Source organism: Mustelus asterias, chromosome 8, assembly GCF_964213995.1.
Source record: "Mustelus asterias chromosome 8, sMusAst1.hap1.1, whole genome shotgun sequence".
Lineage (NCBI taxonomy): Eukaryota > Metazoa > Chordata > Chondrichthyes > Carcharhiniformes > Triakidae > Mustelus > Mustelus asterias.
Window position 1 is genome coordinate 9,762,829 of NC_135808.1, and position 17,237 is coordinate 9,780,065.

The following is a 17,237-nucleotide window of genomic DNA, read 5'->3' on the forward strand; positions in this document are numbered from 1 at the left end:
TACTGCAGCAGGCCAAGCATAGTAAGGTCAGGGTTGGGTGGAGAATGACTGGTGACTAGAAACTCGGGGTCACACTCACAGACTGAATGGAGGTGTCCAGCAAAGCGAGCACCCAAGTTGCATTTGGTCTCTCCCCAAAGTAGGGGAGATTATGTTTTTTATTCCTATTCATTCATGGGACGTGGGTGTCGCTGGCTTGGCCAGCCTTTGTTGCTGTTAGGAGATGGTGAGCTGCCTTCTTGAACTGCTGCAGTCCATGTGGTGCAGGTACGCCCATAGTGCCATGAGGGAGGGAGTTCCAGGATTTTAATCCAGTAAAGGAGCAGCGATATGTTTCCAGGTCAATTTGCAGGTGGCTGTGTTCCCAGGTATCTGCTGCCTTGTCCATCTAGATGGTAGAGGTCAGAGGTTTGGAAGTTTTAGTTGAAGGTGGGTTGCTGGAGTGAATTTTGTAGATGGTACACACGGCTGCCACTGTTCATCGGTTTAAGCCGGTAGATGGGGTGCCAATCAAATTGCTCTGGATTGTGTCAAACTTCTTGAACATTTTTGGAGCTGATTATTCCAGGAAAATGGAAAGTATTCAATCACACCCCTGACTTGTGGTTTGTAGATCTGTGTCTTGGACAAGATTTGGGAGTCAAGTGGTGACTCTCCACAGAGTTCCCAACCTCCGACTTTGCTCTTGAAGCCATGGTATTTATATGGCTAGCCAGTTGAGTTTCTGGTCAATAGTAACCCCTTCGGATGTTGATAGCAGGGGATTCAATGGTTCGATTTTCTCTTTTTGGAGATGGTCATTGCCCTGCATTTGTGTGGTGCAAGCGTTATTTGCCACTTGTCAGCCCAAGACTGAATGTGATCCAGGTTTTGCTGCATGTGGCCACAGACTGGATAATCATCCAATTTTGCCTTGCGCCTTTTGTCATGAGGTGCCCTGACCTTATCACAGGAATTCCTTTTATTCCTCCCTATACCTTTCACTGCCTCTATTGCTGCTTAAAACGTGTTACATCTTGAACGTTTTCCAGTTCTGGCAGAAGGTCATCGACCTGAAGTATTAATTCTGTTTCTCACTCCACGGATGTTGCCTGACTAGCAGAGTATTTCCAGCATTTCCTGATTTTATTATACGGAGGCTGTAGCAATGCACATGGATTTCAATTTAAAGACAGCACAGGATGCAAGACTGTGATAGGAGCTGTTTATTGACCTCCTGGCAGCACTGTAGTAGCAAGATGCTGACATATGGTGAAGCATGTTGCAGTTACAATGGGAAATGTTAAATTTACTCAGATCTTTTTGAGTTAACCCGTTTAGTAAAGAAATTTCTCCTCATCTCAATGATAAATGGATCACCCTAAATCCGAAACTGTGAGCCCATGTTCAAAACTCCTAATCTGGGGAAATGCCCCCCCACCCACCCCTCAACATCCCCACATCTACCAACACAGTTTCTACCCTGTCGAGTTCCTTAAGAATTTTATATGTTTCAATGGGATCACCTCCCTAAACTCCAGGGAATATAGGCCCAATCTATCTACTGAATCTTTCCTAGTTGGACAATCCCTCATTCTTGGAGTCAGACTAATGAGCCTTCATTGCACTCTCTCCCCAGCTGGTATATCACTCCTTTTATAGGGAGACCAAAACTGTACACTGGTGGTCTCTTCAAGCTGCTGTGTAATGGGACTATTTTACTCCAATCCCTTTGTAATAAAGGCAAGCACAATTTTGCTGTATTGCTTGCTGTACCTGCCTGTTGACTTTCTCAGATTAAAGAACATCCAAGTCCCTCTGTATACCGACGTTTCCTTGTCTCGCATCTTTTAAAAAGGTATTCTGTTCTTCTACCTTTCCTACCAAAGCGGATAAGTTCACATTTCTCCACATTGTATTATAACTGCCATGTTTTTGCCCACTCAGCCAAATTGTCTGTTATCTCTCTTCAGGCCCTTTGTACCCTGCTCGCAACTTAACCCCCTTCCCACTAAGTCTGTATTATTAGCAAGTTTGGCCTCTGTCACACTTGGTTCTCTCATCTGAGTCATTGTTGTAGATTGGATATCGCTGAGGACTGGGCATTGATAAAATACATTTTGCGCGGGAAGAATTTACTGGGGATGAAGGGGATATGTCCATTGGAAAGAGTGTTGATAGAATTCCAAGTCATGATGGTGAGTGGTTTGGAGAGGGAACTTCCAGGTGGTGGTGTTTCCTGTATCTGTTGCCCTTGTCCTTCTAGATTGTATTGGTCATGGGTTTGGAAGATGCTGCATAAGGAAGTTTATAGTGCATCTTGTAGATGGTACATGACTGCTACCATGTGTCAGTGGTGGAGGGTGTGCATGTTTGTGGATGGAGTGCCAATCAAGTGGGCTGCTTTGTCCTGGATGGTGTCAAAATTCTTGAGTGTTGTTGGAGCTGAACTCATCTGCGTAAGTGGAGAGTGTTCCATCTTGACTTGTGCCTTGTAGATGGGCAGTCAGGAGGTGGGTTACAAACCACAGAATTCTCAGCCTCTGACCTGCATCTGCAAGCCCTGGTATTTATATGGCTGGGACATACTGAGTTCAAGTTCTGTACTGAGTTCAAGTGGCCCTGTTGATTTTGGGTTCCCTTGTTTGTGAGTCACATCCTGTCCCCTGTTCCCATATTTGCGATAAAGGATCTGTCGGAAATTGGGACAATTCTTCCGGATCCGATTCCCATAACTACACGAAGATCTAGGTCTAAATTCAAGAATGTTAACAACAGGTTAAACTGGGCTGAGCTGTCAACAAATGCACCTATACAGTGGGCACTATCAAAGATGCATTTAGTGCAAAACAAAGCCATTACATACGCCTATGAGCAAATGTTTGACTTGTCTCACATACCAAGAAAAGTGGTAATCCAGTGGACTGGGAGAAATGTTAGTACAAAAGGATTTGAAGCTGTGAGATTATGAAAGGAATATTGCCAGTAACATTAAGTCTAATATTAAAATGTTTAATAAATATATTAAGAATGAGTGAATGGCCAAGAGAGATGGGTCAATTAAGAAAGGCACAAGCAATTGCCATAAAAAATAACAACATAATGGCAGATTTATTAAATGAGTACATTGTTTGTGGAAGAAGATAAAATATCAGTGCTAGAAAAGGAAACTAAAAATGCATCAATTGGTGGAAATGATCAAAATGGACAAGGAGAAAATAATGGGACTTAAAACAGGATACGAATAGAATTAGTTGAAATAATTGCAGAAGCATTGGTCTGAATTTTTCAAAGGGCTAAAAGGGGTCATGAAAAAGCATTGGCCAGTAGGATTAAGGAAACTCCCAAGGCTTTTTATACATATATAAAGAGCAAGAGGGTAGCCAGGGAGAGGGTTGGCCCACTCAAGGACAAGGGAGGGAATCTATGCGTGGAGCCAGAGGAAGTGGGCGAGGTATTAAATGAGTACTTTGTGTCAGTATTCACCAAAGAGAAGGACTTGGTGGATGATGAGTCTGAGAAAGGATGTGTAGATATTTTGAGTCGTGTTGAGATCAAAAAGGAGGAGGTATTGGGGTTCTTGAGAAACATTAAGGTAGACAAGTCCTCAGGGCCTGATGGGATATACCCCAGAATACTGAGAGAGGCAAGGGAGGAAATTGCTGGGGCCTTGAGAGAAATCTTTGTATCCTCACTGGCTACAGGGGAGGTCATGATGTGGAGATGCCGGCGTTGGACTGGGGTAAGCACAGTAAGAAGTCTCACAACACCAGGTTAAAGTCCAACAGGTTTATTTGGTAGCAAATACCATAAGCTTTCGGAGCAGAGCTCCTTCGTCAGATGGAGTGGATATCTGTTCTCAAACAGGGCACAGACACAGAAATCAAATTACAGAATACTGATTAGAATGCTCTGCTTTCTTGCATGTTTGTAGAAACTTGATGTCTGTGTCGATATGCGCGATCTTCTTAAGCTTATGGTATTTGCTACCAAATAAACCTGTTGGACTTTAACCTGGTGTTGTGAGACTTCTTACAGGGGAGGTCCCAGAGGATTGGTGAATAGCCATTGTTGTTCCTTTGTTTAAGAAGGGTAGCAAGAATAATCCAGGTAATTACAGGCCGGTGAGCCTTACATCAGTGGTAGGGAAATTATTGGAGAGGATTCTTCGAGACAGACTTTATTCCCACTTGGAAATAAGTGGATGTATTAGTGAGAGGCAACATGGTTTTGTAAAGGGGAGGTCGTGTCTCACGAACTTGATCGAGTTTTTCGAGGAAGTGACGAAGATGATTGATGAGTGTAGGGCAGTAGATGTTGTCTACCTGGACGTCAGCAAGGCCTTTGACAAGGTCCCTCATGGCAGACTGGTGCAGAAGGTGAAGTCGCATGGGATCAGAGGTGAGCTGGCAAGGTGGATACAAAACTGGCTCGGTCAAAGAAGACAGAGGGTAGCAGTGGAAGGGTGCGTTTCTGAATGGAGGGCTGTGACAAGTGGTGTTCCTCAGGGATCAGTGCTGGGACCTTTGCTGTTTGTAATATATATAAATGATTTGGAGGAAAATGTAACTGGTTTGATTAAGTTTGTGGACGACACAAAGGTTGTTGGATTTGCGGATAGCGATGAGGACCATCAGAGGATACAGCAGGATATAGATCAGTTGGAGACTTGGGCGGAGAGACGGCAGACAGAGTTTAATCCGGACAAATGTGAGGTAATGCATTTTGGAAGGTCTAATGCAGATAGGAAATATACAGTAAATGGCAGAACCCTTTAGAGTATTGATAGGCAAAGGAATCTGGGCGTACATGTACACAGGTCACTGAAAGTGGCAATGCAGGTGGAGAAGGTAGTCAAGAAGGCATACAGCATGCTTGCCTTCATCGGCCGGGGTATTGAGTTTAAAAATTGGCAAGTCATGTTGCAACTTTATAAAACCTTAGTTAGGCCGCACTTGGAATATAGTGTTCAATTTGGGTCGCCACACTCCCAGAAGGATGTGGAGGCTTTGGAGAGGGTACAGAAAAGATTTACCAGAATGTTGCCTGGTATGGAGGGCATTAGCTATGAGGAGCGACGGAGGCTGAGGGGAGACCTGATAGAAGTCTACAAGGTTATGAGATCCATGGACAGATTGGATAGTCAGAAGCTTTTTCCGAGGGTGGCAGAGTCAATTACTAGGAGACATAGGTTTAAGGTGCAAGGGGCAAGGTTTAAAGGAGATGTACAAGGCAGATTTTTTACACAGAGAGTAGTGGGTGCCTGGAACTCGTTGCCGGGGGATGTAGTGGAAGCGGATACGGTAGTGGCTTTTAAGGGGCGTCTTGACAAGTACATGAATAGGATGGGAATAGAGGGATATGGTCCCCGGAAGGGTAGGGGGGTTTAGTTAAGTCGGGCAGCATGGTCGGTGTAAGCTTGGAGGGCCGAAGGGCCTGCTCCTGTGCTGTAATTTTCTTTGTTCTTTGTTCTTTTGTCTCTAAATTTATGCCATTTGAAAATAGATGCGAACAATTTGTTAAGTTACCCTATTAGGTAAGGAGTGTGGGAGAGAGTGAACAGTTAACAACAGACCTGTCAATTTAACATCAATTGTGGCGAATACGACCACTGGAATTGTCATTAGTGATAGAGTGAGTGAGAAATTGGACAAATAAAGGCCAGTCAAAGACAATACTTTGCTAAAGTAATGTGATGCCTCATCAATCTAGTTTGAGGAGGTTTTCACAAGGTCCATAAGGGAATGCCTAGGGATGTTATCGAGCTGGACTTTCACAAGATTTTCAGTCAGATTCCACACAAAATATAAGCAAAAATGAAAGGGCACTGAATCAGAGGTCCTCCTCCTTCAGGCACCATGCCCCAGGAGAGCTTTGGCTACCATGGACTTCCATTGTATTGGTCTATGATTATTCTTGGTACTGCTATTGGGTTTGCCGTCACCTTCCACAATATGGCTGGCCAGTAAACTCTTCCACACTTCCCGTCTACCATCAGGCGTACTGGAAGGATTTACAGGTTGATAGTCAACCTGATAGCTACGTTTTGAACTCGCCTCCCTTGGCCATCAAGTCCTGAAGTGGGACTCGAACTCTGAGTTCCTGGCCCAGAGGTAGGGCCATTGCCCACTGTGCCATGATACTTCGAATTGGAGGTAGCATTTTGAATTGGATTAGGAATCATTTGGGAAGGAGGAGACGGAGAATAGGGATAAAGGGTAGGAAGTTTGATTGGTGGGGTCTTGTAACACAGTGGGTGGTGCCCCTGCGCAGGGCTAAAAGCTCAGAGTTCAAGTCGGGGTTAATGTCCAAGGAGGATGAGTTCATAACACAATCAATTAGGTTGAGTGCCCTCAAGCGGAGGAAGAGTGGGAGATGAGATTCCTGGTCAGCAATGGGATGAAAAGAATGTTGGAGCCTCTGCCATCATGATCCATTGCTCCAGACAACAACATGATGTAAAAGGGTATGTTGGCCACAGCAGCCCAGGCTCCCTGAGTGATTTGTATCACACACACTGACCCGAGGTGTTCCCCAGGAATGTGCACTGGGGCCTCCACTATTCTAAGTCCTTGGAATTGGAATAAGACCATTCAGAGCAAAATTAAGAAGAACTTTCCCGCACAAAGGCCCGGAGTTTGAGTCATGTCATGGGTTCAAGTCCCACTGCGGGACTTGTTGGCCACAGAAGGAATGTTCACTCAACTCAAAGCAGATTGTTCTACTGAAAATATTCCACCTTGCTGAGCGAATGTTTGCTCAACATGGATCTTACTGATGCCTAATGGCGCATAGTAAGATTGCCATAGTCCGTGTTGACCATAGGCTAGTCTCCCCTTTTGAACAGGAGAGCTGACTGGTGTTAATTTTAATCTGAGGGTCAGCACACCTCAGGTAAGAGACTTCATGAATGACCATAACCGAAACGGGAATTGAACCCGCACTGTCGGCATTGCTCTGCATCATTAACCAGCCGTCCAGCCAACTGAGCTAACCAACTCCCCAATGGCACATGAGTAAGCTGCCAGAGGGACCAAGTTACTGTATTTCAAAACCCTCATTCAGAAATGTTTTTTTGGTGATCTGGTGCAGACACGATGGGCCAAGTGGTCTCCTTCTGTACCTTAACACCTCTGTGATTCTGGGGAAAAGAAGTGCATTATTTTCTCCCCACAATGCTGTGGGTGCTGGCGGGGGGGTGGGGGGGTCATTCAAAATTTTCAAGATTGGCACAGGTAGGCTTTTGTTGCTGGGTAAGGCTAGTGAAGAATAGGGAACAAAAGTGTAAAAGTGACGTTGAGACACAGACAAAAGATGTGATCTAGTTGAATGGTGGAACAGGCTTGATCATTTCTCAGCCTTTTGGCGAAGTTCATGCATCTGACCAAGCCCAAGTTGAGGTACAATGCCTTATTTTGTCAGCTTGGATCTTGTTTGTTTCTTTTGTGGGGATCGTGAATTGGATTCAATTTAAATTTGGTTTTTGGAGCAAGCAAGGAATGGATTTGGGTTTGCCCAGTCCATTCTGAGCATTGGCTTTGGAACTTCAAGGATGGAGTAAAACACTTTTTTAAAACGGTGGAACAGGCGTGAGATGCTAGGTTCTGAAGGAGCTTGACAGGTTCAATGCGGGAAGACTTTTTCTTCCTTGGCCAGGGAATTTGAAACACGGGCACAATCTCAGGATAAGGGCGTTGATCATTAAGGACTGAGAGGAGGAGATGTTTCCTCACTCATAGTGTTGTGAATCTTTGGAACTCTCTCCCCTTGTGAATGTTCCATCGTTGAATACATTCAAGACTGGGATCACCAGATTTTTGAGAATGTAAGAACCTTGGAGAATGGACAGGGATGTAGAGTTAAGGCCGATGATGAGCCATGAATGTGTTGAATGGTGAAGCAGACTTGAGGGGCCGAATGGCCTACTCTTGCTCTCATTTTTTATGTTCTTAAATAAACTCTTCTTATTCCTTTGAGTGAAGCTTCTGCTACATTGTTGCATTGAACACTCAGCCAAAGTACTGGGAGATGAAGGTGATTGGATCATCCATAGCTTATGTATGTAAGAAAGAAACTACCGTAATGCAGGATTTGCAGTGGCTAATTTATGCACAGCAAGCTCCCACAAACAGAAGTGAAGGGACCTTGGCAAGATTGTCTGTTTTTCTGATGTTGATCAAGGGATACATATTGGTCACAATTGCTTTGAAATAGTGCTACATGGGGCCTTCTAACTGAGAGGTTTGGGGGGGCCTCTATTTGCCTCTTCCAAAAAGGTGACACCTCCAACAGAGTAATTCTGATTATGTGCTCAAACCTCTAAAGTGAGGCCCTCACCCCCCGCCCCCCCTCCACCTAAATGACCCTACCCCGCACAAGCACTGAAGCCTTTCCTTTCACCTTGTGTCTTTCAGAGTATCACCCTGGTCGGTCTTCCCGCAGAAAGAGCATACCTGGAGGGAAGCAGCTGAGCATGGATGCTGTGACATCTGCGCCCTTCCGGCCAACAGTAAGTAACACAGTGCAGAACTGGACTCAATCTATGTGGTTAAAACCATGAGGCATTTGTGTTGGGCAGCAGTGACCCCACTCCCACTGTGTTGCGTGCCTCCGATCTCAGGTGAAGGGCAGGGGAGAGGGGGGGTTACTTATCGGTTGATGAAAAGCATTGGGAACTTGCTGGCTTTGATTGTGTAGGATTATATTGAATGTATTGCACAGAAACATGTTGTTTGGCCCTACTGGCCCCTGCTGTGTTCATGCTCCACACAAGCCTCCTGCCACCCCGACTTCACCGCAACCTGTCAGTGTAACATGCTGTGTCTTTCTCTTGTGCTTATCGAGCTTTCCCTGAAATGCATCAAAAAAGAATTTCTACAAGTTTCCCTGGCAACAACGATGAAGTGTTCAATTGTCACTAACGTCACACTGTGTACGTGCATGTATAATTATTTATATAATGGAAATATGTTCCCGTGGCTCACACAATCTTTATCGCACTCGGCTCTGGAAATCCAAGGATTAGATGTTTTTAAAGAAGGCTTTGACTAAATGACCTTTAACCTCCATCGGTGTGCAACGCCATTTTATAACAGCAGCTTACTTTTATAGGTTTCTGTTTATTAGTATTTTTTTTTAATCCTTTTGTTCCAATCAAACGATTCCAATGCTGTATTCTATTGTTGCGGAGCAGAAGCGAGCTCTACTTAAATCCTTCCATTCAAACCACGACCTTGGCCTGCTTCATGTTACTGAGACTGAGAGAGAGAGAGACACAGAGGTAAGCACCCTGACTGAGCCACGAGACTGATTGCTAATGTCAAGTGGACTCCATCACCAGGAAAAGTATGTGCGGTTTGCAGAATTTCCAGGGAATCTATCAATAGGAAATGAGGGGGAGGAGGGTTTCTCCCTTCATCTGCTGAAGATTTGGGAATAGCTTTCACCATTGCTAAGCCACTTTGAAAGAAGCTCGAGATTGGGTTCCCTCAAGCTTTGACTTCAGGTAAATGATCTATTTATACCAATCAATTTGTTAAAATTGTGAATTTTTTGGTATGAGTTCCACGCAAAGATGTTGAGCTAGCATTTGGAATAGTGATCTGGGGCACCGTGCGAGCATATCTGACGTCGTCCACAGCCAAATGGGCATGCACAACATGGTTTCAATTACAGATAAAAGCTCCCTCTACACTGTCCCTGTCAAAAACTCCCAGGACAGGAATAGCACAGGGTTAGATACAGAGTAAAGCTCCCTCGGCACTGTCCTATCAAACACTCCCAGGACAGGTACAGCACGGGGTTAAATACAGAGTAAAGCTCCCTCGACACTGTCCCCATCAAACACTCCCAGGACTGGTACAGCACAGGGTTAAATACAGAGTAAAGCTCCCTCGATACTGTCCCCATCAAACACTCCCAGGACTGGTACAGCACGGGGTTAGACACAGAGTAAAGCTCCCTCTACACTGTCCCCATCAAACACTCCCAGGACAGGTACAGCACAGATTAGATACAGAGTGAAGCTCCCTCTACACTGTCCCCATCAAACACTTCCAGGACAGATACAGCACGGGGTTAGAACAGAGTAAATCTCCCTCTACACTGTCCCCATCAAACACTCCGAGGACAGGTACAGCACGGGTTAGATACAGAGTAAAGCTCCCTCTACACTGTCCCATCAAACACTCCCAGGACAGATACAGCATGGGGTTGTATACAGAGTAAATCTCCCTGTACAGTCTCCCAACAAACACTCCCAGGACAGGTACAGCACGGGGTTAGATATAGAATAAAGTTCCCTCTACACTGTCCCCATCAAACACTCTGAGGACAGGTACCGGGTTACTCGATGGGCCGAATGGCCTTCTTCTGCGCTGTAGGGATTCTATGATTCTATGAAATACTCACAGGGCAGGTACAGCACAGTTAGATAAAGAGTAAATGTGCCAATGTGACAGTCCTATTCAAAAAGGGAGGGAGGCAAAAAGCGGGTAACTGTAGGCTGATTAGCCTAACATCTACTGTTGGAAAAATGTTCGAATCAATTACTAAGGAAGTAACAGCAACATATTTGTAAAGTCATAATCTAACCAGGCGGAGTCAGCATGGCTTCATGCAAGGAAAATCATGTCTGACTAATTTATTTGAGTTTTTCAAGGAAGTCTCAACCAGAGTGGATAAAGGGAACCAGATGTGTTGTGTTTGAACTTCCGGAAGATATTCGACAAAGGAGCTCACAAAGGTTAAGTCATTAGCTAAGAGACCATCGTGTTGGAGGGAGTATATTGACATGGATAGAGAATTGGCTAGTGGGCAGGAAACAGCGATAAGGGGTTAACCAGTGAGATTCCATAGGGATCAGTGCTGGGACTGCAACTGTTTACAATATATATTAATGACTTGGAGGAAGGAAGCGAATGTACTGCAGCCACATTTGCAAAAAATAGGTGGAAAGTTGCGAGAGCGATGCAAACAGTTTACCAAGAGATAGTGGTAGGTTAATTAAGTGGGCAAAATGTTGACAAATGGAGTATAATGCGGGAAAATATGAAGTTGTTCATTTTAGAAGGGAGAATCAAAGAACAAATTGAAATGGAGAAAAACTGCAGAAAACTATAACACTCAGGGACTTGGAGGTACTTGTGCACGAAACACAGAAAGCTAGCACACAGATGCAGCAGGTAATCTGGAAGGCTAATGGAATGTCGGTCCTTATTTCAAGGGGGTTGGAGTATAAGAGGAGGGAAGTCTTGCTGCAATTGTACAAGATACTGGTGAGACCACATCTGGAGCATTGGGAGCAGTTTTGATCCCCTTATTTAAGGAAAGATATTGGGGGCGATTCTCCCGGTCCACTGCATTGCTTTTGTAGTGCAGTGGGCCGGGAGTCTCGAGTGGAGGCTGTTTCGCGGGCTCCCCGCTGGGCGACATGGCCTCCGCGCATCTCAGGCAGCCAGATTTCCAGCATCGTCAACTCCACGCAGAAACCGGCATGGAGCTGCGAAAGTGAATGAAATCAACATGACCATACATTTTAAATATCATTAACGGGCCCAGGACTGAAATCTTATGCCCCCTGAAGAAGTGGAGATTACTATAACTCTCCATTTGCAGGGAGATGGCAGCCCAATCCCGCTGGAGTGAAGGGGGGGGGTGCATCCAGGCCCCCAGAGGGTCAGGTGTCGGGGGGTGTCCCCTAGGCATTGCAACCTTGGCAGTGCCAGCCTGAGCCCCCTGGCATTGCACAAGGAGCAAAGTGGCAATGCCCAGGGGGCATCTTGGCACTGCCAATGGGCATCGGAGAGTGGGGGTGGGAAGGGGGGCTGCGGGATGGGGGTGGGGTTGGAGACTGCAGGGGGTGCGGACGGGGCTGTGGGGGGGGGGAATTGGGGTGGGATCAGGGAATCAGCGCTGCCAGGGGGGGGGACGTCGAGGCGGGCTGGGGGTGGGGGGGCGCGGGGGGAGGCGGGATCGAGGCTGACTTGGACACGTTCAGGGGGCCAGCGATGGGCCATGGGGGGTTTCGGAGAGGATGTAATGTGGGGGGTCGCGGGGCCGGCCGGCAGTGTGGGGCTACTGCGCATGGGCCAATCTCAGCGCTGGCAGATCGGCGAATGCGCTCTGCTGCCGGCCTCTCCCCCGAGAATAGGCCCCACCCACTGAATTTCAGCAGGATTCACACTGGAGCACTCTGCAGCTCACAGAGTGTGGGAGATTCATTTTGAAATTCCCGCTGAAAAAAACAGAAGGATTTACTCCAGTTTTTACGTGAATTCGACACGCAGAATTCTTTTGAGAATCCCTCCCATTATTTAAAGATTTTTTTTTTAGTTATATCCAGTCAAAAACCAAATTGGTCCAATCAAAGTCCCTACAAGAGAGACATTACAGATGACAAGACCTCCATATCGTGTCTTGGGCTTGATCAACAAGATCCAAGCTGATAGGAGCAGGCATTCCACCCCCTCCAGTGCTTGATCTGAGCTCCATCTTAGCCAAAAGGTCCAGATGGTGTTTTTAAAAATTGCTTCAAATGAAGCCTCAGTGTAACCGCATTGACTTCCCAATATTTAAAGATATTATTTAATTGGTGGCAGTTCAGAAGAGGTTCACTGGGATGAGGGAGGGATTGTCTTATGAGCAAAAGTTCAACAGGTTAGGTGTGGGGGGTTGGAATTTAATTCATGTCTTTTACAGATACACCTGCACACGTATTGTATCTTGATTTTATCAATGCTGTCAGATAGTTAATTTCCCCCCTCATCAGGAGCACTGAAGGTAGGACTGAGAGACCAGAGAGTGCATTTGCATGATTATGAGGCTCTGGCACTAAGTGGGGTTATTTACATAGTGATGAGATGCCTGTTACACGCCTCTCTGTGCTCTCTCATTGTCTGCAGGTCATTCTGCATTTCCATAAACACCATTCCGTTCATACACTCACAATATGAATCGTGTTTCTGTTCTCTACAACAGGTCACAGCAGAGCACCAGTAAATTTACCCTCTCACCTATCCACTTTATCCATCTCTTCTATCCTTTTTTTAGCTTTTCTATCCCTCTCCCTTTCCATCTCTCTCACTCCCACTCTCTCCTCTCCCTCCTCTCTCACTCCTCTCCCTCTCTCTCCCCTCACTCCTCCCTCTCTTCTCTCCTCTCTCCCCTCTCCCCCTCTCACTTTACTCCCCCTCTCTCCCCACGACTCATTCCTCTCCCATTCTCTCCGCCTACTTCATCTTCTTCTTGTGCTCAGTTCCCTCTCCATTTCTCTTTCTACCTCCCTCTCCCCGCCTTCTTTTCTGTCTCTCTTCTTTCTGTTTCTCCCTCTCTCTTTCCGTCTCTCCCTCCTCTCCACCACGTTTCTCCCTCTGCTCATCTCTTTCTATTTCCCCCGCTTTTTCTGTGTGTGTCTCTCTCTCCCTCCGTCCTTTTCCTTCTCCCGCACTCTCCTACCTTCACTCTTGCCTTCTTACTTCCTCTCTGCTGTCTGCCTCTCAATCCTTTTGTCCGAACTCACTCATCATATCACCCCCTCTCATTTCTGACTCATATTTTCTTCTGCCTATCTCTGCACCCTCATTTCTCTCTCCATCCCTCTTCCTTACTTGCCCCTCTTTTTTTTTCCTCCCCATTTCTCTTTCTCCACCAGTTCCCTGCACCTTACCATTCTCTCACCAGTGAAGAGGTTACATTGTGATGTTGAAGGGGTGGGCGGGGGGCAGTGTGCTGTTTTCAACCCCTTCACCTATTCTATTGGGCCCAAAATGTACCATCATCTGGAAGGCGTGTAGATTGTAAATTCCGTGCAATACTTTTGGGGCTGAGGTGAGATCAAGGACCTTCTGATGCACTCACACAGTGGACTGCAGATAGCTGTGCAAGGCACTTGTCATAAAAAGCTGGAATTGCAAAGCAATTCACTTTATGTTCATTTGAAATGGAGAGATAAGAGGGCATAGTTCACCTCCCTTTAAAGGGATTGCGATATCTGATGTTTGAAATTAATTTTTCCTGTTTGAATTGGTGGCTGGGGAAAAGCTGGTCAGTCCAGCGCGAGAGCCCCGCAGCTGCTGGCCAAAGCACCCGAACTGCACACTGACTGCCAGTACATTCTCGAGGGTCCACCCACTCCGTGGCAACCTCCTTAAAGGGACTGTGCCTTCTGCACCAATTCCCTTTAAGACAGAGGTGGGTGCCATTAAAGTTCCTGAGGTCTCCAAGGTTTAAGTCCTCTTTGGCAGTTCAGCTACACAAAGCAGCAACACCAGAGGCCAGAAGGGAAATGTCAATGGCTATTCCCATGTATTAGCATCTTTTTCCGTGGAAAACAGGTCCATGGTCAGCGTCCGATACAGGCATCACAGGCAGCCAATTTACTCTGCACAAATAGCACAAAATGACTGATCGCTAATGGCAACCACAGCAACCTTTCCCTACCACACCCACAGCCAGCACATCAGCAACCATACCTGCCCCTCACCTCACACACACTGACCCACACACACACACTGACTCACATGCACACACACTGACCCACACGCACACACTGACCCACACACACACACACACACACACTGACCCACATGCACACATTGACCCACACAAACACACACTGACCCACAAGCACACACACTGACCCACATGCACACACACTGACCCACACGCACACACTGACCCACACACACACACACACACACTGACCCACATGCACACATTGACCCACACAAACACACACTGACCCACATGCACACATTGACCCACACAAACACACACTGACCCACAAGCACACACACACACACACAAATCTCCAACCCCAGCTCTTGCTGAAAGGCTGCAAACTTGAATGTCGGCATGGTAGCACAGTGGTTAGCACTGCTGTTTCACAGCTCCAGGGACCTGGGTTCGATTCCCGGCTTGGGTCACTGTCTGTGTGGAGTTTGCACGTTCTCCTCATGTCTGCGTGGGTTTCCTCCGGGTGCTCCGGTTTCCTCCCACAGTCCAAAGATGTGCGGGTTAGGTTGATTGGCTATGCTAAAATTGCCCCTTAGTGTCCTGAGATGTGTAGGTTAGAGGGATTAGTGGGTAAATACATAGGGATATGGGTTAGGGCCTGGGTGGGATTGTGGTCAGTGCAGACTCGATGGGCCAAATGGCCTCTTTCTGCACTGTAGGGTTTCTATGATCTATCTAAACATGCAAGTACACTTACTAATCCACAGACACTGACTCTCACACACACTGATTCCATGCACATGCATGCAGATTACAACATGCACGGCCCATATGCACATACATGCATACACACACTCATGCACACATATTGATCCATACACACACACACACGCGCACACACACAGACCTATTGACACACACACACTAACCCACACACTGACCCGCACAAATATTGACCCACAAACACACACTCACTGATCCCCATCCACACATACTAACCCGCACGCATACACTTGCCTGCACGCATACAATCGCCCGCACACATTCACTCACCCACACACATTAACTCACCCAAATATACACTCACTTGCATACACACTCTCACCCACGCACCGTCAGATACACCCCTGCACATGAGCAATGGACAGAGGCCAGGGAAATGGGGAGGGACTGGGGGATGGGGAAGGGCCAGGACGGATGGGGAGGGGCCAGGAGGGATGGGGAGGGGCCAGGAGGGATGGGGAGGGCCGAGGGGAGGTGGGGAGGCTCAGAACAGGTGACTAGCACTGGGGTGATGTCAGCTTTAGCTCAACACAGTGAAATTAGGGTCGGCACCAGCTCCCTGAGGAATACAAGAAGCTGAGAGACCAGGAAGTGGAAGGGAAGGTGGTGTCAGTGCTGGGACGTGACTACTCATGACCGAGACGGAAGGCAGAGAACATGAGCCTGGGGCGGTTTCTCAGAGAGAGGTGTGCTTCCCTGAGGCTGCAAAGGTTCACTCCCCAGCCAGCCATTGCCCGTTTCAGATCCCTACGGCTAAAGGTAGGGGTGGCGGGGGGAGCTTGGATATGGCTATCTCTTTGCTCTGCGGTGTAAATTACCTGGTCTAACTAGTTTGAAGCCAGTTCTTGTTACTGATCAACTTACTGTGACAGTCTTGTTCTTAAAGAGGCAGTCACTCAGCCAGTTAAAGGGAACTTGCCTTGTTCTGTTTCAGAAGGCTTGTTACCTTTTAGCTCAAACCCAGACGTTTTACCAGACGTTTCTTCAGTAAGTTACTATTCAACATTCTGCCACCTGCTGCAGATGCCCAGACTGGTGTTACATAAATTAATTCCCCTCACGTCCCCTCTGCCATGTCTGACAGTTATCTTCAGTAATTAATGTTCTTTGACACACGCCTGGCTGGAAGATTGGAAGTCATTGAAGACCTCTCCTAACTCAGCGTTGCACAGCCTGAGGAGATCCACAGGCACTTTACAGCCAATGGGGAGTGCAATGGTCAGTTGATGAACAGCAGGATCCCGCAAACAGCAATGTACTTGATTGAGTGTTTTAAAGAGGTGACAAAGATGACGGAAGGGCTGTGGATGTAGTTTATATGGACTTCAGTAAGACATTTGACAAGGTCCCACATGGCAGACTGGTACAGAAACTAGAATCACATGGGATTCGGGGTGGGCTGGCTAGATGGATACAGAACTGGCTTGGTTATAGAAGACAGAGTAGCGGTGGAGGGTGTTTTTCAGAATGGTGATCTGTAGCTAGTGGTGTTCTGCAGGGATCAGTCTGGGACCTCGTTTGTTTGTAATATATATACATAAATGATCTGGAGGAAAACGTGGGTGGTCTGATTAGTAAGTTTGCAATGACACGAAGATTGGTGGAGTTGCTGATAGTGCCGGGGATTGTCAGAAGTTACAACAGGATATAGATAGATTGGAGACTTGGGCACAGAAATGGCAGATGGAGTTTAATCCGGACAAATGCAAGGTGATGCATTTTGGAGGATCAAATTTAGGTGTGAATTATACTGTAAATGGCAGAACCCTTAGGGACATTAACATACAGAGGGATCGGGGCGTGCAGGTCCACAGTTCCCTAAAATTGGCAACACAGGTTGCCAAGGTGATTAAGAAGGCAAATAGCATGCTTGCCTTCATCAGCCAGGGCACTGAGTACAGGAGTTGGGAAACCATGTTGTAGCTATGTAAAACCTTGGTTAGGCCGCATTTGGAGTATTGCGTGTAGTTCTGGTCACCACACTACCAGAAGGACATGGAAACTTTGGAGAGAGTGCAAAG

The 17,237-nt window shown here is 46.7% G+C and overlaps 1 protein-coding gene across 1 annotated transcript in view; it reads left to right on the plus strand.

Annotated features, from left to right (window-relative positions):
- Positions 1 to 17,237, plus strand: part of LOC144496840 (ras/Rap GTPase-activating protein SynGAP-like) — a 770,844-nt gene that overhangs the window by 545,829 nt on the left and 207,778 nt on the right. Inside the window, exon 5 of the mRNA XM_078217405.1 lies at positions 8,394 to 8,488. Within this exon, the coding sequence (XP_078073531.1) occupies positions 8,394 to 8,488 (95 nt within the window). The remainder of the gene's footprint in view (positions 1 to 8,393; positions 8,489 to 17,237) is intronic.